The sequence below is a fragment of the Amphiprion ocellaris genome, chromosome 1 (assembly GCF_022539595.1).
Source record: "Amphiprion ocellaris isolate individual 3 ecotype Okinawa chromosome 1, ASM2253959v1, whole genome shotgun sequence".
Taxonomy (NCBI): domain Eukaryota; kingdom Metazoa; phylum Chordata; class Actinopteri; family Pomacentridae; genus Amphiprion; species Amphiprion ocellaris.
In genome coordinates, this window is record NC_072766.1 from 4,600,665 (window position 1) to 4,627,793 (window position 27,129).

The 27,129-nt window shown below is 38.6% G+C and overlaps 2 protein-coding genes across 9 annotated transcripts in view; one reads left to right on the top strand and one right to left on the bottom strand.

Moving 5' to 3' along the window:
* Positions 1-14,361, bottom strand: part of nhsb (Nance-Horan syndrome b (congenital cataracts and dental anomalies)) — a 54,944-nt gene extending 40,583 nt beyond the window's left edge. For 3 of the 7 annotated variants that reach the window (XM_035947319.2, XM_035947321.2, XM_035947318.2), the window contains exon 1: positions 13,497-14,359. In XM_035947319.2, the coding sequence (XP_035803212.2) occupies positions 13,497-13,776 (280 nt within the window). In that variant the 5' untranslated portion in view covers positions 13,777-14,359. Of the gene's footprint in view, positions 1-13,496 lie in introns of all 7 variants that reach the window. The other 4 variants (XM_055004970.1, XM_035947320.2, XM_035947322.2 and 1 more) reach the window with 3 other exon arrangements.
* Positions 1-27,129, top strand: part of ace2 (angiotensin I converting enzyme 2) — a 68,025-nt gene that overhangs the window by 34,768 nt on the left and 6,128 nt on the right. Inside the window, exons 2-14 of one of the 2 annotated variants that reach the window (XM_055005083.1) lie at positions 16,409-16,582; positions 17,376-17,479; positions 19,206-19,337; positions 19,438-19,596; positions 19,757-19,850; positions 21,035-21,178; positions 21,533-21,648; positions 21,793-21,898; positions 23,649-23,746; positions 23,917-24,089; positions 24,633-24,859; positions 26,480-26,624; positions 26,805-26,903. In XM_055005083.1, the coding sequence (XP_054861058.1) occupies positions 17,477-17,479; positions 19,206-19,337; positions 19,438-19,596; positions 19,757-19,850; positions 21,035-21,178; positions 21,533-21,648; positions 21,793-21,898; positions 23,649-23,746; positions 23,917-24,089; positions 24,633-24,859; positions 26,480-26,624; positions 26,805-26,903 (1,496 nt within the window). In that variant the 5' untranslated portion in view covers positions 16,409-16,582; positions 17,376-17,476. Of the gene's footprint in view, positions 1-16,408; positions 16,583-17,375; positions 17,480-19,073; positions 19,338-19,437; positions 19,597-19,756; positions 19,851-21,034; positions 21,179-21,532; positions 21,649-21,792; positions 21,899-23,648; positions 23,747-23,916; positions 24,090-24,632; positions 24,860-26,479; positions 26,625-26,804; positions 26,904-27,129 lie in introns of those variants that run through there. The other variant, XM_023268388.3, reaches the window with a different exon arrangement.

Here is a 27,129-nt window from a genome sequence, read left to right on the forward strand (position 1 = left end):
TCTGCTTTAAAAACATGAGATGAGGCTACTGATCAAATTTTTTATTGATTAGTCTACACATTACTTCCTGGATGAATTGGTTAGTCTATAAAATGTCACTAACTTCATGTTTTGTTTAACCCTCGTGTCGTCCTGTGGGTCAAATTGACCCGTTTTAAAGTTTGAAAATGTGGTAAAAATTTAGATTTTCACAGTGAAACTTCTAATCTCCACATTTTCAACATTTTTGGGAAATTTTTGAACATTTTTTGGTGGAAAAAAGAAAAGAACATTCACAAAAAATCAACCAAAATCCAGCAAATTTTAGTAGATTTTTTTGTGAATGTTCTTAAAGCAAATATTAGAAGTTTTACTGATATATATGTAATCAAGGTTGCAGTTAGGGTTAGGGCTAACCCGTTATGAAAATATTTACTTATTTTTATTTATTTTATTCATTTATTTGATCAGGGACAAGAATTACAAGAATATTCTTGCCAAATTTTGGGGTTTTAAAAAAAAAACTTTTAAGGGAAACTTTTAAGGAATTATTGGAATTTTCTTCTTGAAGGTTTTGCAAATTTTCAGAAATTTGAGGAATTTTTTTGCTGATTTTTTGGATTTTTTTCAGACAAGGAAACAATATTTTTTGGTGCCCGTAAATGAAGACAACGGGAGGGTTAACTAGTATTCAAAGATATTCTCACCCTTTCTGATGCAGAGAAACTCGTCCACGCCTTTGTCTCCTCCAGGCTGGACTACTGCAACACGCTTCTCATCGGGATCCCTAGCAAGAGCCTGCAAAAGCTCCAATATGTTCAAAACAGCGCTGCTAGGATCCTGATGAGAAGCAAAACCAGATCACACCCATCCTCCGTTCACTCCACTGGCTCCACATCTCCTTCAGAATCCAGGACAAAATCACTCTCCTCACCCATCAGTGCATTCATGGCAATGCCCCGGAATACCTAAAAGAACTCATCTGCCACCAATCATCCAAAAGAAACCTCCACACTAATAATTGTCACCTCCTCCGCCCCCCTAGAACCAATCTCCGGACCATGGAAGATAGAGCTGTCCACTCAGCCGCCCCTCCAGTCTGGAACTCCCTCCTTGACCACCTGAGAGCTCCACAGACAGTGGATGTCTTTAAAAAAAAAGGCCTGAAGACCTTTCTTTTTCACCAAGATTTTAATTAAATGTGCCCGTGAAGTTTCTATTTTTTATTGTTATTTTACTGGATATTCTTGTTTTTATTATCCTTTTATATCTTTAGTATAGCACTTTGAGATTTTGCTTCAATGAAAAGTGCATTACAAATAAAATGTATCATAATTATCATTTTCTGTTTACAATGAAATAAGATCAGAGAAACTAGAAAACATAAAAAATGGAGACGGTGGAACTGGTACTTTTTTTCCCTCGTTTTTTCCTAAAAACATTCATTATTGAAATAGCTATTGATTAATTTTCTGTTAGCAGTCACTAAAACGAGAAAAGTAGTACCTCACCAAGGCTGCTCAGTCGTTGCATGATTTCCAATGGATGAAATCTCAAAAAAAATTTGTGGTCCGCAGCGGTGGATTTGTAGTAGGATCGCAATCATGTGATCTTCAGCAGGTAGCTGACGTAGTGTTCACTTGTTGTCATAGTTACAGTGACGACGTGCTGCTTATCTCGCAATGACACAGAAATCTTTAACAAATCCGTGGATCTAGACTAGACTATAAGACGCATCACTGCCAATATCTAATCACTTGGTCCTTGTGTCATTTCTGACCTTCCCTGAAAATTTCACCCAAATGCGTTGGTCCGTTTTTGAGCAATGTTGCTAACAGATAGACAGACAGACAGACAAACCAACGCTGATTGTCACACAACTCTGCCGTGTTCATTGACGGAGTAAAAACTATTTACATACGTGGCTACATGGTTTGTGGGTGTGGTGACTTTAAGGTCTATAACTGACGGCTATTATTACGTTTTAGTGCTTGTAGAATAACACCATTGTCCACTGGACTATATTCTAGAGTCTCTAGATTACAAAGATGTCCACTCAGTGTATACACACACACACACACACACACACACACACACACACACACACACAAACAAACACACTGACCAAGAGCGATAGCTGACTGTGTGTTTTTTCTGGTCCCCAGCCATCTGTCAGAGATTTTGGGTGAATGGTGATGATGATGGGGTCTCCAGACAGAGATGACAGCAGCTCAGGACAGTTCAGTTTAGCATGTCGCAGGAGGCTAACACACACACACACACACACACATCAGGGGGACATTTATGCATGGACAAAACCTACTGAACACGCACACACAATATCAAGTTTTACTAGACAACAGAACTGCAGTGCAACAACTTTGTCCTCTCACTAAGTCTGTCATACACAAGCATAGCCTAATATCTGGTCATTTTTCTGTAGCTTTAAACTACGTTTGTCGTCACTATCTCTAGAATATGACATTTAGGCTGTTACTTAAAAATATTATGCAATGAAGCAAGTGAAAAAAGTTCCTGTATGGCAAAAGACAAATAACCAATTGTAATAACTGAATTTGCATCCATGTCAATAATTAAAGGTTAAAAAGATACTTTGACACTTTGGAAATTCATGCCTTTACTTTTTTTTTTTGTCAAGAATTGGATAAGACAAAGAATAAAACTGTCATATCTGCATGTTGAATATGAATCTGTGCCAGGAGATGATCAGTTTAGCCTAGAGAAGTGAAAGATGTGAAATGAAGATAAGTACCAAAGATATTGTCTCATATAAAAATATTATCTCTTCTGCAAAGTCCACTGTAGCTTTAGTCATGTTTTTCCTTTTAGACCTTTTGTATATTGGCAGTGTGACTGCTCTGTAAAATTGAAGCTCCATACAACCCTGAGTGGATTTTTGTTAGAAACACATTGATGTTACTCCTACAAAATAAACTTGATTAAAATGAAAAAAAAAAATCTACCAATGCCCTGCTGTGTCTATGTATTGTAAAATTCCAACAGACCATTGAAAAACAGTGCAGCTGCACTTTGTATGAGCAGTTACTTGCAATAAAGTGCACCTTAGGTGATGTAAATCATGTATTTAAATAAAACAACATTATTTTTTTCTCAGTAGCCCTGCATTTAAGATTATTCACCAAAGAAGAATTAAAGCAGTTATGATAAAATAGCAACATAATAAAATAAAATTTCAATTTGCTTTAATCTGCATTTTCCCATTGATTACATGAAACAAATAACCATTTTTTAATTGAAATTTTGGCAAAAAATTAACAAAATTTCTGCTCAGAGCTACAATAACCTGAACAAGCCAGAGGCCACTTTGCACAGTCGAGGAAAAGCCATCATGCCGGCGATCCGGTTGGCTGACTGCCGTGCTGTACAGACTGAGGAGTTGTGCATGCATGTTTTATCGCAGGCTGCAACAGCAACAGAGATGCGGGCACTTGAAGCAGAATATCAAATGATAACATGAAGAGAGAAAGAGTTCAGCGGGTTGTGTGTGCGTGTTATACCAGTGTGTGAGGGTGTGTGTGCGTGTGTTTTCATGTTCAGCTGTGTTTGTGTTGGTGCGAGGTGGTACGCAAGTGTTTACTTTCTATAGGAAGGCCGTTCTGAAAGCGTGTCAACTGTGTGTGTGTGTTTGTGTGTTTGTGTGCTACTGTATATGAGGCAGTGGAATCACTTCAGCCAAAATTAGCATGGAGGTAATTGGGCCATGAGAACAGAAAATGTGCAGTGATGATGTTACTCTCCATGACATAAGAGACTCTGAGGAGCTGAATAAAATACATTGTGTGTGTGTATAAGTCAAGCGGCGTTGCAGCTGGGTGCTCTGTTGTCTTGTGCACATAGTAACGACAACACGCGATGCCATCACATCCCTCTCTCATGCCTCCCGCCACATGTCATGCCCACATGTTTCTGTGGAAACATAAGTGGACATATGCTGACCATATGCTTTGATTTACTTGTGGTAGCTTATGTGTTTTTCTTACTGTCTTTAGTACTTTGAAACACAGAAATATTCACGATATAGAAGAAACAAAGTTGGAAACATAAGCTGACATTGTCTCAACAAGTTTTTTAGAAATTATCAATGATTTAAGTCATCCCTTCTGGAAGCTTTTTTTTTCTGTGCAGCCCCTTTTTGCTTTGACCTACTATCCTGACACTGATGATTGAAATGTCAGTCTAGGAATCTTCCCTTGTACACAAAATTATCTCAACTCAGTAGCCTTGTTCATGCTTAATCACATTAAATGAGCACATTAATTCTCACCAGAAGATGAGCCATTTTCACTTGCAGACTCAAAGGCATGTATTAATCCATAAATGAGAAAGCCTGTTTGTTTCAGCAAAAGCTGCTTACCCAGACCATACACAGGTCATTGTTTTTTGGTAGCACTGACTGGCTGACTGCCCAGAATGTCTCTCTTTCAAATACATATTTGGACAAATGGTTATAATTGTGAAACCTGAGTTTTTTCTGAACGTGTACGTCACATGACCCTGCAGTTTAAATGGTGAAAACTACGTCTTACATGCTTAGACGAACTCTTAATAACTCTTTATTAGTTTAGTGCTGGGGTGTCAAACATGTGGCCCGCGGTCCAAAATCGGTCCGCCAGAGGGTCCAGTGAAGTGTAAAAATTACAGGAAAGACTGCAAATTGTAAATTTGTAAAATTATAAATTAAAAATAATTTCTAGACCTAAATACTAGATTGCTCATTGTTCGTCATTTTGTGCCTCATTTTTGTAATATTTTCACTTGTTTTTATTGGTTTTTTGTCTGACTTTTTTCATTCGTCGTTTTGTCGTCTCACTTTTGTCATTTCTGGTCGCTTATTTGTGTACGTTTTTAATTAGTTTTATGTTGGTTGTCCATTTGTTGTCTCTTTGTAACTTTTTTGTCTAATTTTTGTTTTGTTTTGTCGTTGTTGTTTTGTGTCGTTTTTGTCATTTTGCATCTCATTTTTGTAATATTTCATCTTGTTTTTGTTGGTTTTTGGGTTTTTTTTTGTTCGACTTTTGTCGTTTTGATCATAAAGTAAAATACTGTATCATTCAGTTCCAGATACCTGTGACTAAATGCTTTGTCTTTGTAGAAACGTGATCTATAAGTTGTAATGTGTAAATGATCAACTGAGGCATAATATTGCTGAAATTGAACTTATTTTTCTTGAGAAATTTCAGGTTGTTCAAAAATTTGGAGTTGTGGTTATTTATAGATTATTATGTTATGATTTTACTAGTCTGGCCCACTAGAGATCAAATTGGACTGAATGTGGCCCCTTAACTAGAATGAGTTTGACACTCCTGATCCAGTGTCTTGGCAAATTCATAAACATACAATAACTTTATTTGTACTTTATTTAGTGTGTGTTGGCATGCTCATACAGAAAGCTAAAATGGTGAACATGCTTAGCATTGCACCCATGGATGCTTTGGTATTGTCATGGTGAGCATGTTAGCATGCTTATCTTTAGCTCAAAGCTCTGCAGAGCGTCAGAAAGCTGTGAACGAGGCTTTGGACATAGTGTTGTTTGAATTTGAGCAGTGGTCATGTGGTGTTCAGCATTCAGCATTTGTCACAATTTTCATTTTTCCCAGTCATTTCAGATCACAAGCCATGCCCCGTATTACCACGGCCTTCTCTTATCTTCCTCTCTCTCTCTCTCACTTTATCAAACTCCTCTCCTCTCCTCACCTCATCTCCTCTCCTCTCCTCTCCTCTCCTCCCCTCTCCTCTCCTCTCCTCTCCTAACCTCATCTCCTCCTCTCCTCTCCTCTCCTCTCCTCTCCTCCTCTCCTCTCCTCTCCTCTCCTCTCCTCTCCTCTCCTCTCCTAACCTCATCTCCTCCTCTCCTCTCCTAACCTCATCTCCTCCTCTCCTCTCCTCTCCTCTCCTAACCTCATCTCCTCCTCTCCTCTCCTCTCCTCTCCTCTCCTCTCCTCTCCTCTCCTCTCCTCTCCTCTCCTCTCCTCTCCTCTCCTAACCTCATCTCCTCCTCTCCTCTCCTCTCCTCTCCTCTCCTCTCCTCTCCTCTCCGGCTTGTAAGAGTCTGGGTGGAAATCAAAGTGCATTAAACATTAAATATGCTGTCAAGAGGCAGAAGTCTCTCCATGCTGCTGATGATGGGGAAAGTAGGGCAGTGAGGGAAGAGGTATAGATGGAGAGGAGAAAGCGGAGGAGAAGGAGGAGGAGAATGGACACAGATATGCAAAGATGGAGGACACAAAAGACAGACAGATGGAGGAAAAAAGCTGCGTGAAGAGACACGAGCGCATTAATCACCACATATTGGATTCTGAAAACATCTGAATTGATGCACTCGGTGTGAGTTATGTGTGGTTAGGTGTTAGACAGACAAGATGTGCATCCTAACCTGCCTCTTGTGGTTGAAACTGGATCCCTGCACCACTCAAAAGAACCACACACTGAACAGATTAAAGCTCTTGGCCAGTAGCACCGAATAAACTTGGTAAATATGTCTCTATTTCTCATTTTACTGTGGGAGTTTTTGTTCGTGAGAGCGACAGAGAGAGAAAACACATTTACTTCCAGACCACTGAAAATCACATGCTGTACTTTTGGCTTTCTCCATCCTTCACTCCTCTCGTTGTGTCTAAAACTGTTTCAGCAACACAATGTTGTGTCTAGCAGAAATGACGCTAGTTGTACTACGACAGAAAAATAGTGACTAAAAATGTATGACTGACGACAGAGAGAGAGAGAGAGAGAGAGAGAGAGAGAGAGAGAGAGATTGACTCAGCTGAAAGGTTAAAGCAGGCCTCCCTCTCCGTCCTGTTACTATGCAGACTAGTGCGATAGAGCAGTCCCCCGCTGCCACAGGCCATACTCTCTCAAATTCAAAGTCAAATTTGCTTTAATGGCATACCAGGAAGAGACCAGTGTTGCCAGAGCAGTACAATATATTTGCCACAGACCAATATGTTCACATTAAAATCCCTTCCACCTTGTGTGTCATTGTGTGTGTGCTCAGTGCCTGGAGCGGGTGTGCTGTGGATTACTATTGACTCTTGAATCCAAACCTGTTACCCGACTGCAAGTGTTACAGATTCGTGAGTAATTAATCGCAGCCTAATTTACGCAACAATATTTAATGCATGTACACCTTCTGTGCGTCAGACTCCAGCGAATCTGCACATTTTTCCAAGTGATTGCTAGCAGATATACTGGAAATTACGCTTAAAATGTGCTATTTTTAATGTGTTACATAGTCCATTAAGCACAAACAGTGTAGATGTTTTAAAATCGGCTTGTGTTCATGTCATTATTGCATATTTTTTTGACTTGCGTGTCGCAGTTACATGTTTAATTCCTGATCTGGTGCAATTTGAAAGAGTTAATCAGCGCTTTTAGCTTCTGCTGCTGTTGCAAATGGGACAAACCCAGATACACTGAACTACACAATATTTTTTCAGACAGTAATATCAGAAAAATGAGATACAAGAGGCCAAAAAGCTGCGCGGCTGGCTGATAATTCTCAGTGAGTTAATGCGAGCTGCGAGCAACCCCTCTCACATTACACACAGGCATTTGATCCATTGTTAATGTAAAACATGTTTGTTGGTGGAGCTTTGAAGAGCCTCCACAACTGGAGTCTTCCTCTCAGGCTGGAGAAAATTGCAGACTCTGTCACCTCACAAAACCTCCGAGTGTAACCTCAATGTCTGAGCTACTTTTGTTTAGTTGTTGTTTGCTTGTGTACACCCAGAGGAGACCTTTTTTGAAGAGTGGCCTTCAAAATCCTCACTGTTGCCTCTATATTACTAAACTCACACAGCTGCTTATATGCACGATGAAAAACGGTGCATTAGAGTACCTTCGTATTAACTGAAATATTGCATTTATTCAATCATACGTACTCTAAATTTGTATGAAGTTTAGTTTTTGTTGATACCTATATGAGATATATTTGAAGTACACTAGCATATGGGTCAATATATAATTGCGGGACTTTTTATAACATAGTTGACAGGTATCATAGTTGACATTTTTGCTGTTTTCAGGCCTAAAATCAATGTGGTCATCTATAACTAAACACCACATGGCATTTTTACAGAAAGATTCTTCTAAAATATTATATATACAACTGAGTAAAACTGAAAGTTATTTATAAAGATACTGTAGTAAACCTCTTGACTTGTGATAAATCCACACTTGACTCACACACTACTACTCTCTGGAGATTTCTCAGACACAGATATGATTTATTATTTTCCATATAAAATTTGATAAATTGCAAAAAAAAGAAGTATCTGACATGATTATCTCAACTTAATAAAAAGAATACAGTCAGAACAAATTTTGACAACAATTTTATTACTGTTTAGCTAATTAGAAGATAGTTGTTACTGAATTCGGACGGTTATTTAGTTGACATTTTAGTGATATCCAGTCATTTTTTATTAATAAGTGATTGTTTCCATAGTAAATAATTATGGAATTTGTAAAGACATGATCATAATGAACATAAAAACATTAATTGTTTTACTTTTAATAAAAATATATGTAAGATATACCCCATGGACTTCAAAAGGCCATCATTTATATATCGACCCACATAGTTATGGCAGTCTGCTGGAGTCAACTTTTTATGCTGCTTGTGCTTTGAATCTTTCTGGTTTGTCACAGACCTCTGTCTTAAACCTTCATTCCCAAACTTATTTGGATTGTGAATCTCTACCCCAGAGAAGGTGGGGAATAACGTAGCATTAGCATTACACTTAGATTTATCTTTTTTTTTTGCTGCAACATTAAATAGAAAGACATTGGCTGGTTTGCCAAGAACTCTGTGGCAAAATGTGTAGGATCACCTCATGTTTACTTCAGTTTTTGTTTTGTTTTTTTGCCATCTAGTAGCATTTATATCAGCATTGTCTTTTAGTGAGACATAACAAGACACATGACAGCATAAATATCACTGCACCTGTACAGGTACCACAACCAAGCTGCAACTCTATTTAAAAAGTTCCCTGGCTTCAGCTCCCCAATATAAATACATACTAAGTGTGTTTGTACCTGGGACAGCTGGACACATGGAATGCTCAAACACTGCACCCTGCAAGTGAGAAACTCTGACAGCAAACCTGTTAAAACGCTACTGTCTGATCATTGGGCAAAATTAAATTAAGAACCATATCTGGTTATTTATTAAGTATAACAACTAAAACACAGTTTAAATACCTTAAAATAACTGCTACAGCCCTGTTCTAAATGCCTGTTACTTCTGCTAAATATTATTCATATTTTACTCTTAAAATCAACTTAAATCCATCTGAGACAGTATGATGGTGATTTACCAACAGGCATTGAGTAGCATTATTACTCAAATTTACTTATTATTTAAGGTGATCTCATCCAGTCCTCAGCATGTGCATCTTTACACTGCCCAGTGATCTGACAGTAGAGTTTTATCAGGTTTCAAACAAACAACAGCTCAGGGAAAAGAAAAAAATACTCACAATGAAGCCATACTTTAGTTGGGATCCTGGCAAAGAAACTCCTAGAATATAACTACTGTGGCCTTTAAGGCTTTTTGCAGAAGGCTTTAGGATAGAAGAGCAACATGTACAACGAGTATTTTTATGTCTGGGACAGCTGGACACATGGAATGCTCAAACACTGCACCCTGCAAGTGAGAAACTCTGATGGCAAACTTTACTTCCTCAGCAGTAAAAAACAGTCAGCAGCTGCAGCTTTAAAGATATCTGTGCGTTTTATTTAGTAGAGTTTTGTGATTCGGGATTGGTCTACTGCTCACATCATATCTACAGACGAGGCGTAGCGCATTATCAGAGCAGCAGCAGTTTCCGTCCTCTGTCTGTACTCAGTTGTACCTCACATGTGACTTGGATCAGCATCCGTGTCATTCAGGCCAGAGAGAGTGAAATGACAGCAAAGAGCGTGAGGAATATTTCAAAACGAATCATCAAACAAGCTGAAAGTTGTACTATAGTTGACTACCACCACGTGTTAATGCATAGCTACTGCTGTTCGTGCTAACAGATCATGGTGTTTTGATAAATGTTTTCCATGGATGTGACCGACAGACACCATCTGAACGCTGCCTACTGCCATGTTCAGGATCAATCTAACTAAGCACCATATTGACTGCCTTGAATCCTGATACTTTCCACTATCAGCTGGGGAAACTGCTGTTACTGAAACTGAATCTCTGTGTGCAAACAGAAACATCCAGGTCCTCGGGGTTGTTCCTGTCATTGGAGAGCAACGAGGAGAGATAATAACTCTTTTGATAGCTGAATGAAAATAGCAAAAAATTTTGGTGGGTGTCCAATAAGTACTAACCAAGTAAAGACCTGAAACTCTTCCTGCAACCAATGTGGAGTCCCACACAAACAAAGAGTGTTCTGTCAAGTTTTTCTCCAGCGTGTGTCCAAATGAATAAAGATGTTGACTATGCTGGTCACCTGACGGACAAAGACCACAGATTAAAATCACGGTGGCATCAGAGGATATCACACCACGCCAGTCGGCCTGATGAAGTTTTGGTCACATTCTGTCAGAGTGCAAGATCGATTTCCAGGCATGTCAGTTTGTGGGAAGGATATTAAGTGAACAAAAAAAATCAGAAAAACAAAAATTGGATGGAAGCACTGAATCATCCGCCTGCTTTGCCAAGCTTTGACCACTTAGAGTTGACAGTTCTATACATCGAAAAACGCAGAAGAAGAAGGGGAGGAGAGGAAAAACAAGAGACCAGGGGTGTCAAACATGCGGCCCGCGGGCCAAAACCGGCCCTCCAGAGGGTCCAGTCCGGCCAGCAGGACGACTTTGTAAAGTGTAAAAATTACAGAGAAGACATTAACTGCAGATTGTGAATTTGTGAAACTATAAATTTAAAATAATTTCTAGACCATGACAAGTTGTTTTGATCATGAAGTAAAATACTAGATTGTTCATTGTTCTTTGGTCGTTTGTGTCACATTTTTGTAATATTTCATTTGTAGCATTTTTTGTTGTTTTTCTCTTTTGTAAAATTTTTTCTTATTTTTTGTCTTTTTGTAGTTTTAATCATAAATCATTGTTCATCTGTCATTTTGTGTGTAATTTTTGTAACATTTTGTCTTGTTTTTGTTGTTTTGTCTTTTTTTGTCTGACTTTTATTGTTTGTCTCATGTTTTTGTCATTTTGTTTCTTGTTTTGTTTTCTTTTTGTCCTGCTTGTGTTTTTTGTCATATTTTTGTCATTTTGTGTTTTGCTGTATTTGCTGTTTTACGTGTCATTTTTGTCGTTTTGGGTTTTTTTGTCTCAATTGTGTTGACCATTTTTTGTTGCTTTGAAACTTTTTGTCTAATTTTTTGCCTCTTTTTTTGTTTCGTGTCGTTAGTCTCCTTTTTTTGTCATTTTGTCTCTCATTTTTGGAATATTTTGTCTTGCTTTTGTTGTTTTTTTGTTTGGTTTGACTTGAGTAAAATACTATAATATAGTATATACTATAAATACTTGATGTTGTAATGTGTAAATGATAAACTGAGGGATAATGTTGCTGAAATTGAATTTATTTTTCTTAAGAAATTTCAGGTTGTTCATAATGTTTGGTAAAAAGATAATTCCTTAAATGTGAAAGTACAAAGGTACTTTTTTGGACTAAAACAAAGGAAACATTTGGAGTTGTGGTTATTCATCGGTCTGATGCTGTGATTTTACTGGTCCGGGCCACTTGAGATCGAACTGGGCTGAATGTGGAACCTGAACTAAGATGAGTTTGACTCCCCTGCAATAGACCAACATAAAAACCCTCTTTTTATAAGAGTGTTTAATTTCGAATAGTAGTTTCTGTGTTTGTAGAATTAGTTTGTAGTAGACATGTCACTAAGATCTAACTTTTTTGTCTGAGACACCTCGAAACTGTACATTATTAGAGAATACTAAGACTAAAACTACAGCAGCTCAGACTTTCATGCTCACTAAGGCCCGTCTCTGATTGAAATCCACAAAACCCTGCATATTTCGAAAAAAACCATTCGCTCAGAGACGCTTATTTTGTACGTCTCCACTCGCTACAGGGATACAGAAGCACAAATCCACTCGACAAATCAATATTCCAGGGTTTCCTGAGCTCAACAAGTGCAGCAGACAGACAGTTTCACTGCTGTGTGTTTGTGGAAAGACTTCTGGAGTGTTTGGTGCTGAAGAGGGAACTGAATAGAAATTCAAATGTCTGCCACGCTATTTAATTGCAAGGAAGCATGTGTCGCCTTCCACATCTGAACCTCATTCATCCAGATCTGAGGCAAACAGGAGTAAACAGAGCAGGACTGTTTTATGTAATAAAGACATGGCCGCCTCGCTGGCACATTCACTCAGACATGTGTGTGAAAGGGGGGGGTTACATCTAAAAAGAGGTGTTCATGAGAGCAGTTTTAGGCCCTGAAACGCTCTTTGAATGTCCCATATTGTGAAAACCTACAGCAGTGATGGATCCCATTGAACAAAATTGGCCTAAAATCTAAAGAAGTAGACTGAGGGACTGCAGAGAACATAAATAATATGGAGCTGCTCTAAGGAACACGCTGTTACAATGAATTGCAGAGTCTCTCATTGCTGCCAATCAGGCTTATTTTATAAATATAAAAATATATATATTTACATGATCCTACACAGACACCCTCTCTGCATTTTTGCTTTGCTTCAACATCCAGTCAGTTCATATTTACCCCGCAACATGGACATCTGGATTCATTATTGATGCTGTGTTGGTGCCGCTGCATGTTGGAAAGGGTGGGTTTGGCGCACGGGGAGTCGCCTGTTAAAACCCCATCTCACACACACACACACACACACACACACACACACACACACACACACACACACACACACACACACACACACAACACACACACACACACACACACGCGTCTAAAGAGAGGAAAAAAACTCTTTCTTTTACTAAATAAGCGGCTCGATTCTCAACTTCATACATGTGTAGAGAAGAAACGGCCCTTTGAGGAAACAAGCAGCGGCTGGAACATGCTTCAGGTGTGCCCGCAGTAACGAGACTGCGATGCTGAGCCAATGCAGCGGCAACACACGCCCCTCGCAGACTCCCCTCCTCGTCGACGGACACACGCACCCGCACACATGCATGCACGCACGCCACATCTAAATAAATGAGTAGTCAACACATCCCCGCTGCTGCGAAATCTCGATGTTGCTGGATGCTCAAATGTGCAAAAAACGCGCCCGTGTGACACATTTCAATGGAGAGAGAAGAGGAGGGGGGGATGATGATGATGAGGATGGGAGCGCGGCCGCGTCTACAGCGGGCGTGCGTGCAGCTGCTGGGTAAAAATAATTTTTAAGGTGGGCGCCCTTCGAAGCACACGTTAGGATGTGAATAGATAAAACCCCACATGGCTGCAGGTGTGAATCATTGATTTCTTTTTTTTTTTCTTTTTTTTAAATGGGGGTTTACGCACTTGTGGTGGTCTACTTACGCACTGCCTCCTTTTTGGGGTCTAGGGCACTGGCAGTCTGCTGTATCTGGCCTATTTTGTTCTGGAGGACCCAGACCCGCTGGTTGGTGCTGATGATGTCGTTCTCCAGCTCCTGAAATAAGGAGCAGGCGTGCCGGGCCAGGTCGGAGAGCTGTCGCAAGGTCCGGGATAGAACCACATTACTGATGGCACACAAGTCCTCGAAAAGCAGACCTTCATCGTTGGGGATCTGGTGCCTGCACAGAAGCTGCGGCTCCACAATCCTTTTGGCGAATGGCATTTTTTTGCACGCCAAAAAATCACGGCGAGGTTGTAAGCCAAGCGTAAATTCCCACCGCCTAGAAAGAAAAGGTAAAATGGGGAAACAGACAACATCCAAATATTATAAATCCAACGAGAAGCCCGATGAGGTTCGGGGCCGACCGCGCGTTATCCTCCGGGCGTCAATCCAAAGTTCCCAGATTCTCCTTGAGATCCTCCATCCTGCTGCTGGTTTCTGGGGGATCACTCACACTCCCGCTCACACACGCACACACATGCACACACATGCAGGACACAGCTAAGCCCAGGTCAGTGGTGTGAGGATGCGTGTTGAGTCTGCGATCATGGGTTGCCTCCGTGCAGCGTCAAAGCAGCCAAAGCGCAACGGAAGCGGCGCGCCAGCATGCGAAAATAAAAATCTGGGTCAAGTGGAAATATAGCAAGCGATGGAGGATAAATCTGCAAAATTGATATCAAACGCGCAAAATATAGACGAGGACACGATATAAAACAGCAGCATCAAGATGATCTTGAAATAGCCCGGTTTTAAAGATACAAATGTAGTTCCATCGTCAGTCTGGAAATCCGTCAGCTTTTATTTTCTTGCTCCGTTCTTGCTTTTCCGTCCTCGCCGTGGTTGTTTGTGTGTGAATTGATGCTGCCTGGATCTGTGGCCTGAAGAATGTGCAGGCAGAGAGGATGAGAGGAGACTGAGGGAAAACCCGGAGATGTGGATGTGTGCGGACAGGGAATGGTCCTGAAAAGCATGTCAGGACACACTGAGAACGTGGACTTGGTCAGACTTTGTTGTGAATGTGTGTGATCAGATAGAACTGAGCAAAGCAGACTAGAGCTGTACGAGGAATGCTCTCTCATTTTCAGCAGTTTACAATTCACTATGCTCTGTTGCCAGTGATATCATGTTAGTAATATTGCTAAAAGCACCAAGGACGGAGTAGTTGAAAAGTGAATAATGTAATTAAAAAGTAACAAAGAAATACAGTGGATTAAATAGAATAAAGAAACAAAGATTTGAAAAAAACAAGAAACTGGCCAAAGAAACATGCTTTTAACCAAACCTTTGGTACACAGTAAAAAATAAATAAAAAATTATCCAAAATCTGACAGGAAGGTTGCAGGAAAAATAAAATATATGAAAACATAATAAAACAGTTGAATGCTGTAGCATACAAAAACTGTAAAAACGGTGAGAGTAACATCTAATCATTACTGTTTTCTGTGGTTTTAATTTTTTTAAAAATAGGTCAAACCTGTAAAAATAACAGTTAAAAAAACTATTTACCATATTTCAGTCCTTCTCACAAATAATAGCAAATATCTGTAAAACAACAATATTTTTTCTAAATTAAATACTGTGAAAGTCGTGTAATTTTAGCTAAACCTTGTAAAAGCATTTACGAATGAATGAATTTATAAAAGTACAGATTTTTGATACAGTTTACAGTTTTGGTCTTAACTTAATGTTTTTTCAGTGAGTTTGCTAGTAATTGTCTGTAATTTGCCAAAACGGAAAATCTGTAAAACAACAGTTGTTAAAATGTAGTTAAAAAGTTGTTATTTTTTGCAGTATTTTCCAACTTCTGCACCGTTGGAGGTCCCCTAGAATTTAAAATATAATTTAAACTAACATATTACAGTGTGTGCCCATAAAATATTATGATGTACACTTCACTGTACGTTATCTGTCCTCGTTAAACATAGAGACTGTAAAATTCTAAGCTGTAAACTTCTCGGAAAAGTTCACCTACAGCGTTTGTCTATACTGTAGAGAAACGATGTCCGGTGACCAGACTTTTTAGCTGAATGTGTGTTTCCAGGATCCTAAGCCTGCCTGTTGTCTGTTTCATTCACGGTGATTAGCCTATAGCCTCCAGGCTCAGCCTGTATATAGACATGTCTGCAGTAAACTTGCCGTTACAGCAAATTTGAGGCAGTGCAGATTGACAGTAACCTGTCACTGGCCTCCCTCTGAGCTGCTAAGAAGATAAGCATGCTTGTTCCATGTATGCATTCCACCAGGCAACGGACCAGGCAGTGATCATTTATAATGAGCCACGGATTTTCCATAACTTCAATGTTTCTACTCTCTTATTGTCAATGTGAGGCATAGTGATCAACTGAACATATTAGATAGACTATGTATTGGTAACGGTGTGTCGTGGATGTGTGAGACTTCACCAAGTGACAAGCAAGTCTGTGAAACTACATAGAGAAGCCACAGCTTTGAGATGTGTACTGCAGCTTTACGCTTCTGTAGCCCTAAAGGTGTTTCCAGTGGCTGATCAGACCTCCAGTCAGGTGTAAGTTCTGCTGGGAATTACATGAAGTCAATAAACTCTTTAATTAACATAATAGCTGGGTACTATAGACACACTCACCTGCAGTGCCTTTAATATACTTTTTCTTCTGTAAAATATATATTATTACCACTGAATTGTAGTAAAGTAGAACTACAAAACAACAGAATAGTTGAGTAAAGTCAGAATGTATGTAAGGATAATACTGAGCTACCTTCAACATCTGATGATTTGGTTTATAATGGATGAAAACATACTTGTACACCAGGGTTTTGATATGTTTGGACCATGGACTAGATATACAGACTGCTGAACTCTCTACATCACCTTTAGGTTTCCTGAAGAGCAGGTTTGAAGATCAATGTGATGGCTGCGACCTTCATCGTTTTGGCACTGCCTGAGTCATCTAACTTCCCAACTAATCTAAAAATGAGCAAAGAGGTGGATTGTAAGTGGAGCTGCAAACATCTTCTGCCCTATGAAGGCCACCACTAGTTTCTCACCCTGGTAATTATGCAAAACTTTACACTTTAATACACTTTTAAACAAGAGAGTTATAGAAAAACTCCTCACCCATACAATTGTCATCAGCAGGGAAATTAGTCATGAAGATACATAAATATGTTTATTTCTGTGGTAACGTTGGACATTTTAACGTGAGGGTTTTTGAGGATTAACTTACTTTTAGAATCAGCCTCAAGTGGTCATTCATGGAGCTGCCCGTTTTTAGCACTGGTGTGTTTTTTGTTAATTTTTTTTTTTAAATTTTTCAACCTTTTGTACTGATTCTTAGGCTTGTCTTACTTCTGTTCCTCTAATCCATACTTGTCACAGTTGGATTGCTTTCCTGAAGTGATTTTAATCTAAGTTAAATCACAAGTTTAAATACCTGAATAACATTTTCTTCACAAAATACGTACATTACATGAAATAAACACAGCTGACTCTGTACTGTACAGCCCGTCATTTTGCTAGAAATACCAATGAAATGATAGAACTGCATTCTTTTGACACGTAAAGTTCCTCAAAACCCTCTGTGCTGAGCAAAAACAGAATCACCTTAAGTTAAAGAGTGGACTTCCTAACTTCATCCATTATTTTGTTTGATTAGTATTTAATGGGTATGATTGTTTCATGAAGGCACAGTGCTGTGTTTAACACCTTGAAGACAATGAAAATGACAAAATAGAGCATACATTAATGAAGGAGCAATTTGTTTGCCCTGACATTTTGATTTGATCTGTATTTGTGTCTTTTTGGATTTATTTACACATTCTTTGATTTGTTCTTTCATTTATAGAAAAAATATCCAGCATCCATCTGTGATTGTAGTAAATAAATCGTTCGGACGGCTTTCAGGACGCTGTGTTTGCATCTGCACTCCACATCAGATGTTCCAATATGGTGATCAAAATGCACAATTCTTTTTCCACCTTGTGAAGTTTATCTACAGCTAATAATTGACAGTGTAAGCTTCCTGGGTTCAACACATCAAGTGGGTGCCTACCAGTGTTGTTTTTCTGTTTTTGTTTTGTTTCCCTGATGAGATGCAGTGGGGCGACAGTAACACAAAAAGTGAATTTCATTATTCCATTCCATTTCATCCCATGAAATAGAAATAAGTTTGGACACACTGGTCCCAGCTGACCTTTTATGTAGCATTTCTACCCAGAACCAAAACTACAGATTTTGTTACCTACGTTGGAATCACAGGAAATTGATCCCTTTATGGCCAGTATGAACAGGAGGAACTAGCAAAAAGGTTTTAATGCACAAATAGCCATGCTACTGTTGGTTTAGAGTAAGACAGACCTCTTTTAATTAGCATGGTGATACCAACAGTGTCCATAGGAAGGCGCTGTTGTGTCAAATTAAGTTACCAGGGATATAAAACTTGTGCATTTACTGATAGAAACAGGATCAGTAAGGATAGAGAAACTCTAAAACCACAAATAAATCAGTCAGCAAGTCCAGAAAACTGAGATATTTTATGTTGCTGCTGTCGATACAAACACTTCTAATTCAGTTAAATGTTCTTTTTATGGATTTTTAGTGAATTATTGATTTGTTAGTAGAAGCAAAAGCAGGTGACTAATATTCTATTATCTAACAATCTGTTGGTATTGGTAATAAATGTAAATAATAAACCTTCGTGGCTGATTTCTTATCAGCATTTATGGCTCAACAGTGCATGGTTTGCATTTTATCCAGTGCTGGGAAATATGCCAGAACCAGATAACGAGGTTGGAGACTCATCTAAAGCTATTGTTTCCTGTTTTCTTGATATTTTCACCTCAAATTGTTGCGATTGTTGAAGAAATGTCAGAGAAAGTCCACAGAAAACAGAAGGACCCCATGAGCACATGAGCGAAATTAGTATTACTTTGTATTTTGGGCTCTCAGATTATATTTTAGTTGTTCTATATAATATAAAGAATACAGTGCAATTAAAAGCAAATATGTTCCCAAACAGAACAGATAAACAAAACTGAATAATAAAAGGAAATTCCATAAGTTGGGAAAAAGCCAAAAAAAAAAAGCAATTTCACCAATGTTTTGCTCATTATTTATTGTATTTTGGAGTCTTTACAAAACCTAAAGTGTAGATTTTTTTGTGAAGTACTGTCATCTAAAACCAAACTTGATTTATATTGTGTTTATTGTAATTTTAACACTGATAATCCTGCACTCCTGTTCATACCAGCGGGCCTTTAATTTTATACAAAAAGGTTTTGATTTTTTGTGGCGTCTGGCTGACAGCCAGCAGAGACAGACCTTATCCCAAGAAATCACTATAAAAATAGAACTAACTGTACACGTTACAAAAGAGATAATGTGTCTTTTTTGTGACTGATAATATATCAGAGTAGAAGACAGACTCCCTCCAAAGTGAAGACAGCCCACTGACGTTCCCTGTTCCTCTGAAACATCCTATCTGTAAACACCCTCACTTATGGCTCTACTGTCCAAAGGCCAAGGCGGCACAGAAGGTTATTGAAACTGTATAACAGAGTACAGTGTCACTCTTTTTCACAGTTAGTTTGTGCTTGTGGATGAAGCTGAAGCAGCCAAGATGTCTGCTAAGATTCTTGTAACGTTGCTGGCTGTGTCCTGTGCTGTTTCTGCACAGTCGGACATGGAGAACCAGGCGAGGGAGTTCCTGAAGAATTTTGACACGGAGGCCACTGTGCGTATGTACCAGTACTCCCTGGCATCATGGGAATACAACACCAACATCACAAAGGAGAACTCAGACAAACTGGTAAGTGTTAAACAATGCTTAAAATAGTGATCATATTGAGAGTTTGGATGTAAGTTGCTGATGTACATCATTTTCATGTGTCTGCTGTCATTCTACGCAGTCAGAACAGGGGCAAATATGGGGAGGATTCTACGCTAAAGTGTCAGAAGAGTCCCTCAAATTCAATGTGGACCAGATCAAGGACCCAGAAATCAAACTACAGCTTAAATCCCTTCAAGACAAAGGCTCTGGTGCTCTGTCCGCAGATAAAGCTGCCCATGTAAGACAAGTCATGTATTATATCACCGTATTACATAATCTTAAAATGTGTTTCTGTTAGATTTGTTCATAAAAAAATCTATACTACATCCTTCCTCTTGAGCTAACTGACATTAAAGTAAACATTTCTTCCCTGTGTTTTCTTTAAAATGTCCTTATAGCTGAATAAGGTGATGAGTGAGATGAGTACGATCTACAGCACAGCGACGGTGTGTCTGATCGACGACCCTCTGAACTGCCAGACTTTGGAACCAGGTACAATCTTACACACTTAAGTAGCAGTTATTGTAACTTGTCCACCTGCAGCTGTCATGTTATAATTAACTGAGCCACTCTGGGGAGGAAAATAATTATTAATAAAGTTCTGGAACAAAGAGTTTTACCTAGATACTATTGAGAGAATTGTAATGTTTAGTTCTCTATTTTGTTACTCTGACAAGAAAACAGGTTTAAATATGGACTCACACCTTCATATGTCTACTGGTGGAAAGTAACTAAGAACATTTTCTTCAGTGCAGTTTTTAAGTCCTTAAACTTTACTTGGTTAGCTCCCTTTTATGCTTCATAGACTTCTACTCTCCTGCATTTTAGAGCAAAATATTGTACTTTTTACAGCAAAAGTGTAGTTTCCAGTCTTTTTGACTTGTGGGTTGGATCCTCCTGCCACAGTTTTTAAATGTTTTAGTTGTTATTTTTTCTGCAAATGAGATTTTCCCCTTTTGAACTTCTCACTTGAGCCAAAAATGTTAAATTATCCAATATTTCAACAAACAAGTGACATGGGATTTAACTACCTACCTGTATACAGTAGTTTATCTGTTAGCATTACGTTACATTCTTGCATCAATATTAGAAATCTAATAATCTCATATTTAGAAACACATCAGTCACAGATAGTTTTTATCTCGATCAAGTGGTCTACTTTTACCTTTGGTGCTTTGTGAGACATTTTTCTGGTGATATGGTATTTATACACCCCTGCCTTACAGTGGTGGAAATAGTTCAAGATGTTTATGTACACAATAAATTAGTAGGAAAATGTACTTAAGGTATCAAAAATTAATATTATGGCTAAAAGCTTTAACAATCTTACATACAGATGATAAAACTGATTCTAAACAAAATGCACATTTTAATAAACACTGCCTATATTTTACTTATTATATCTTGAAATGAAAACTAACATACACTTTCGATATAGTAAAGTAAAAGATACCCTATTTCCCTCTGCAATTTAATAGCTTCAAAACACAGATTATTATAAAACAGAACAAGTATAGTGCATGAGTGAATGTACTTAGTGCAACGAAATTCCACCACTGCTATCATACTTGTTGTTTATTTATTATTTCTTTTAGATTTGATGAAAAGTGCAACATTTATCTGAGATCAACGCCGGCTCTGCTCCGTCTCTGACTTGTGTCTTTCTCTGTTTCCAGGCCTGGAGGACGTGATGGCTAACAGCCGAAAGTACGGCGAGCGTCTCCATGTGTGGGAGGGCTGGAGGAGACAGGTGGGCCAGAGGATGAGGCCTCTGTACGAAGACTACGTGGACCTGAAGAACGAAGCTGCCAAACTCAACGGTGATGAATTCAGAGAAAACTTTTAATGTGTGAATGAAGGAAACATCCGAGTGTCAAGGTCTAAACGCAGACTATCAGCTTATCAAGGAACTGTAAGGATATAAACTAATATTCCAGACTGTATGTGAGTGTCTGATAGGAACACAAAGGGCTGATAGTGTGATTATACGTGACGGCTCCTCCCAAGAGCCTCTGCTGGTTTGTCGGCCTGATGTGATGTTCATGGTTATGGCTGTGCAAAAGGAAGTCTGTATCAATTATATTCTCAAAAGAACTACAGAAAATAACACCTTATATTCTTTTTTTCCCCCTGCTGGATCTACTTCTTTCTTACACACACATTTACGTGCGCAGGTTTTGAAGATTATGGCGCTTACTGGAGATACAACTATGAGACCATTGAGGACGACGCTCTGTACAAGTACACCGGGGATCAGCTGATGGATGACGTCCGTTCTATATACCAACAGGTGCGTCCTTGTCAGTGGATTTGGTTCCGTTATGTGTGTCTCATGCTTCAGTGCATCCACATTAACGACAAAGAGAATGTACAGTTTGTTATTGATTGTGCAGATTAATTACCAGCAGTAATGTTTGGTTTTTTTTCCCCACAGATTTTGCCTTTATACAAGGAGCTGCATGCTTATGTGAGAGCCAAGCTGATGGAGACCTACCCAGGACACATCGATTCAGACGGACCTCTGCCGGCCCACCTGCTCGGTACGTGCAGGATTTTGTACAGAAATCATAATCAGTCCTTTTGGAAGCATTCAACTGCAAATATTAAAATACTGTCATTTTCTTACTTTTATTTTGCCATCAAAAATTAGCATATTTGGGAAAATCAACAGCCTCAAAAGCTCATCATCGTGGAAGATTCAAAGCTTTACTAACACGTAAAGGGAAACACTTTATAATGAAGCTCTTCACTTTCCGTCCACTATGATTAACTTCCACAGAATAAAGTAATTTAAAAGTCTGAAAGTGCAACTTAGACATGGACATAACACAAGGGGACAAAAAAAATTGTAATCATTTTTTATTCAGAATAAAAATTCAATATATCCTTTCCCATTTTTCTTTCCTTATGTTGTGCTTTTTATGTCACATTGTGTTATATTCTTGGTATTATTATTATTATTATTATTATTATTATTATTATTATTATTATTATTAATAATAATAATAATAATAATAATAATAATAATAATAATAATAATAATAATAATAATAATACTTTTATAAATATTAATTTCTGGGATATGCACACAGGCACTGTACACTCATATTTTTCTATTTTGTCATCCTTTTTCCGTTTTTCCTTTTTTGTCATGTTTCATCCATGATCTTGCTATGCTTTGTTTGTCTTTGTTTTCTTTGTCTCCCTCATGTCTGTTCTATGGATCCACCAATAGGTTTTTCTCAGGTGACTGAGACCAATTTGTAGGAATCAAAGAGGCTGATAACAAATGTTTGGAATTCAAACAGAAAACTTTGTTAAAATGCCTTTGTAGATTTTTTATTTTTTGCACGTGTTTTATGAAATGAAAACTTTACTGTTTATCCTTTGGTGTTCATTGGCTATTAGTCCTGATGTGTAACTAACCATAGAGTGCTGTTGGTCAGAAGTTACTTGAGTATAGACAGAGAGATTCAGCTGCTTCAGAGCCAAACATTTTAAATTAATTTACTTTACTGGAAATCAGGTCGAAAGAAACAAAATACAACAGTGATATTCAGAAAAATGTTAAATAGCATCCAATAATTAGCCAGTTTAATAATCAGCTGACTCTTCTGTATCTCCTGTTATGTTTCTCGTTCTTTGTGTGTTTTTTACCATGTAATTTAAGTGCACAGTCATCCTGGTTTAAGGCGGTGGCTTGGACAGTTGTCTATCTCAGATTTCTGGATGAGTGCTTTACCTGATCAGAAAGCCTTTGTCATAGTAACGTTTTATGAACTGCAAAAATAGATTTCCATCAAATACATACACGTGATGTACTTATCCTCCTCTAGAGCACCACACCTAAACAATTATCTTTGCACTTTAATGCCCTCCTGCCCTATCCTCTGCTGGATGGGATGTTTGCTTCATGTTAAGTAGCTTATGCAATGTTTTCCCATCACATAATCTACCTATCAGAAAGATCTTAGAGTAGATATTTGTGGACATAATAAACACAGCTAAGGAAGCACATAGATGTGAATGTAAGTTTTTAGTCCAGAGCTGAAGTTTGTCTCCCTCTGTTGTCTGGGTCTCATCACTACCACTTTGTTGCATCAGAAAAAGAAGTGCAAATATTTGGCTTTTAGAAGAAATGAATTGCTGCATCCTCTTATTAAGGGTTTCAATTAATTCATCCCACCAGTTTGCAACATTCAACTAGCTACTGACCACTGTGGAAAGAAATGTTTCTTGTCTACTTAGAGAGTGAAGAATATCCTTTTTACTCATTTGTTTGTTTTCCAGGTGACATGTGGGGAAGATTCTGGTCCAACCTGTACCCTCTGACAGTCCCCTTCCCTGACAAACCAGATATTGATGTCAGCAACACCATGGTGGCAAAGGTATGGCGCAGTTTTCTCTCTGTACATAAAAGCAAAAAACAATATACGAAATGTTACAAATTCTTTTTTCAATATAGTGTGGTGCGGCAATAAAGAAATGGAAACATGCAAGATGTTAAAATTTTCAGCTGGGACTGAAATCATCTATCAAATGTTGACTTGAATTTCAGGGTTGGACTGAGGAGAGAATGTTTAAAGAAGCAGAGAAGTTCTTCATGTCCGTGGGACTGTACAAGATGTTTGATAACTTCTGGACAAACTCCATGCTGGTGAAACCTGAGGATGGACGCAAGGTGGTCTGCCACCCCACAGCCTGGGACATGGGAAACAGAGAGGACTTTAGGTAGGACAGATCTGCAGACATATATATAATCACACATGCAGCCACGCTGGAACATATTCTTCAGCACAGATTTCCTCAGATTGTTTTAGTGCTGTGCTGTGCAAATTAACTGTAGATCATTTCATATTTATGAGAGCTTTAAATATGAACTTGCTGAAGCAGAGATACTGATTAAACTCTGAGTCATTTTTTTTTCCTGCTGATAAAGATAATCCAAATTTTAGTTGTAAAATAATAATTCAGGTAGTTGCACCAACACTGACTGTAATGCCTGTAGTGATAAAGTTTGTTCAAATACAGAATCTAATTTAATATGGCTCTTCAGGTGTCACATTGCATTAAAATTACTGTTATAAACCTCTTTAGACAAGGATTGACTTTATTTTATCTGACCTGGGCTTTGGTGTTTGTCACACTGGCCTTATCAGAAACGTGTAATTGCACGGGCTGTTTATTGGTGCACTGCAGCTGATATGGTGTTATGAAATGACGGTAATAAACGTACGACTACTGATACGAATGCTTCTCCTGCGATGCCTGCAGGATCAAAATGTGCACCTTGGTCAACATGGACCACTTCCTCACAGTGCACCATGAAATGGGCCACAACCAGTACCAGATGGCTTACCGGAACCTGTCCTACCTTCTGAGGGACGGAGCCAATGAGGGTTTCCACGAGGCTGTCGGAGAAATCATGTCCCTCTCTGCTGCAACACCCAAACACCTGCAGAGCGTCGATCTCCTGCCCGCTGACTTCGTTTACGATAATGGTAATACTGATGTAGAAGTATTGCTTCTCCAAAATATTAAGCTAGTATAATCCATCATTTAACAATAACAGAAGCTATGTGAAAGAGTGATGACCCTCATCCGAGGCTGTATGTAGCCTTTTAGCGTCTTTCAGCTGATCGTTTAGGTTTTGGGACCCTAAGCTTTTAGCATTATTCCCAGCATAAGGCATCGGTTTTCAATTTAAAGCTTTAAAACTTCACTGTACTTTATCTGCCCAGCATCAACTCTCAACAAGAGACAGATTCTGGTTCTTGTAGTAGAGCTTTTAGCTGCTGAATTCCCAAAAATTTCCCTTAAGAGTTGGTCGTAACCAAAACAGAGCTAAAAAGAGAATAAACATCAGATGTGCAGTCTTCAGGTTACCAGAAACTCAACTTTAAACATATGCTTACATGTGTAAATCAGCAGCTGATCGCTCGTGACTAAGTTTACCATATGAGCTTACATAATATGGCAGTGGTGAGCTTGTTTTCACTACTTCTAAGTGGCTGAAAACATCAGCTATTGCAGGTAAAACTTTCCAGTGTGTCTCAGGGCTGCTGCCCTCAAATAGCATTTAAGGTCAGAATAGCTTTAGCAGCATAGAAGCTGTCAGAATAGCAGGACCTTGGACCTTCTGGTAACTGTTTTAAAAACTATCATAAATATAGTTATAGGGTCTGACATACAGTCAGGTAAATTTAGCAAGAAAATTCTTGTAAGTATTTTCAAAAAATGAGTAAAAGTCTTCCAAAAAATCCTAAAAATATCTAAAGTGGTTCCATATATATCAGTAAAACTTCTAATATTCTCTTAAGAACATTTGTGAAATAATCAACCAAAATCCAGTGAAATTCGCTGGATTTTGGTAGATTTTTTTTGGTGAATGTTCTTAAGAAGCATTTTTAATATTTCTTTTTTTCCACCAAAAAATCTTCAAAGATTTTCCAAAAATGTTGAAAATGTGGACATCAGAAGTTTCACTTCTGTTTCAAGACGACAACACGAGGGTTAAAGCATATAGTATAAATTGTCAATCAAATTTGTGTTATACCTTTAGTCTGACTTCAGTCCAATCCACTGCCACAAATTTCCCCCTTCATTTTGGAATTAGGGGCCAAATAGACCTTGATTACATAAAAGTATACGATGGCACAAGATTTTATTTGGGGTCAGAATGGCCTGAGAACAACATGAGAGTTAAATAGCTTCAGCACAATCAAGGTTATCAGGAAAGCATGACCTTACTGCCCCCGGTAACTGTTTTACAAATCTATGTACAGAGTCTGACATACAGTCAGGCGACAAATTGAATGAGAAATTAACATAAAGTGTCTCCATAAGGCCACCAGTGATGCCCCACACAGCATAGCAGATTCACCAGATATCCTCACTTTGGGGGTCCAGGGTTCCATTTTTTCCCGTCGTTCGTCCCGTCTGTGTGAAATACAGAATGTTGAACATTTCAGGATTCTGCAGCAAGCCCACTGAAATAGTATCACACTGTAAAAAATGTGTCCTAGCATCTTTTCATGTGTTCAGAGCTTTAAACGATTTCTTCAACTCTTTTGCTCTCTGTATTATAAACTAGTTGTGTATTTTTCTTCTTTGCCTTGCAGACACAGAGATCAACTTCCTGCTGAAACAGGCGCTCACCATTGTGGCCACGCTGCCGTTCACGTACATGCTGGAGGAATGGAGGTGGCAGGTGTTTGCAGGGAACATCACCAAAGATGAGTGGATGGAACGCTGGTGGGAGATGAAGTAAGGAGTGGCCTATACGACACACCTGGAAATAATGCAGTTAACTGGGAAGTTCTCAGTTGAATTTCACTGTAATGAAACGTATTGATGTAAACATTGAGCTAATACTGAGGTGTTTTAGGTTGTGTAGTTCGGGGTCTTTCAGCTTGTATTAGTGTTGATTCTGTGTTGTTCTAACAGGAGGGAGCTGGTCGGCGTGGTGGAACCACTGCCAAGAGATGAGAGCTACTGTGACCCCCCTGCTCTGTTCCACGTATCCGGAGACTATTCTTTCATCAGGTAACAGTTGTACTGTGAAGCTCTACTTCAAGGAAATGAAAGCATAACTTTGACTCTGGATTTGCGTAAAATATGCTTCACCGAGAGTTGTGTTTGTCGGTTCTGATTATCAGTTCAGTTTCAGCCCAGAAAAGGGAAGCGTTGGTTTCTTTAGCTAGTTTCAAACATTTATTTTTGGTTAAACATACCTGTTGTTTATCTAAAAAAAACCCAAAGACACCTAACA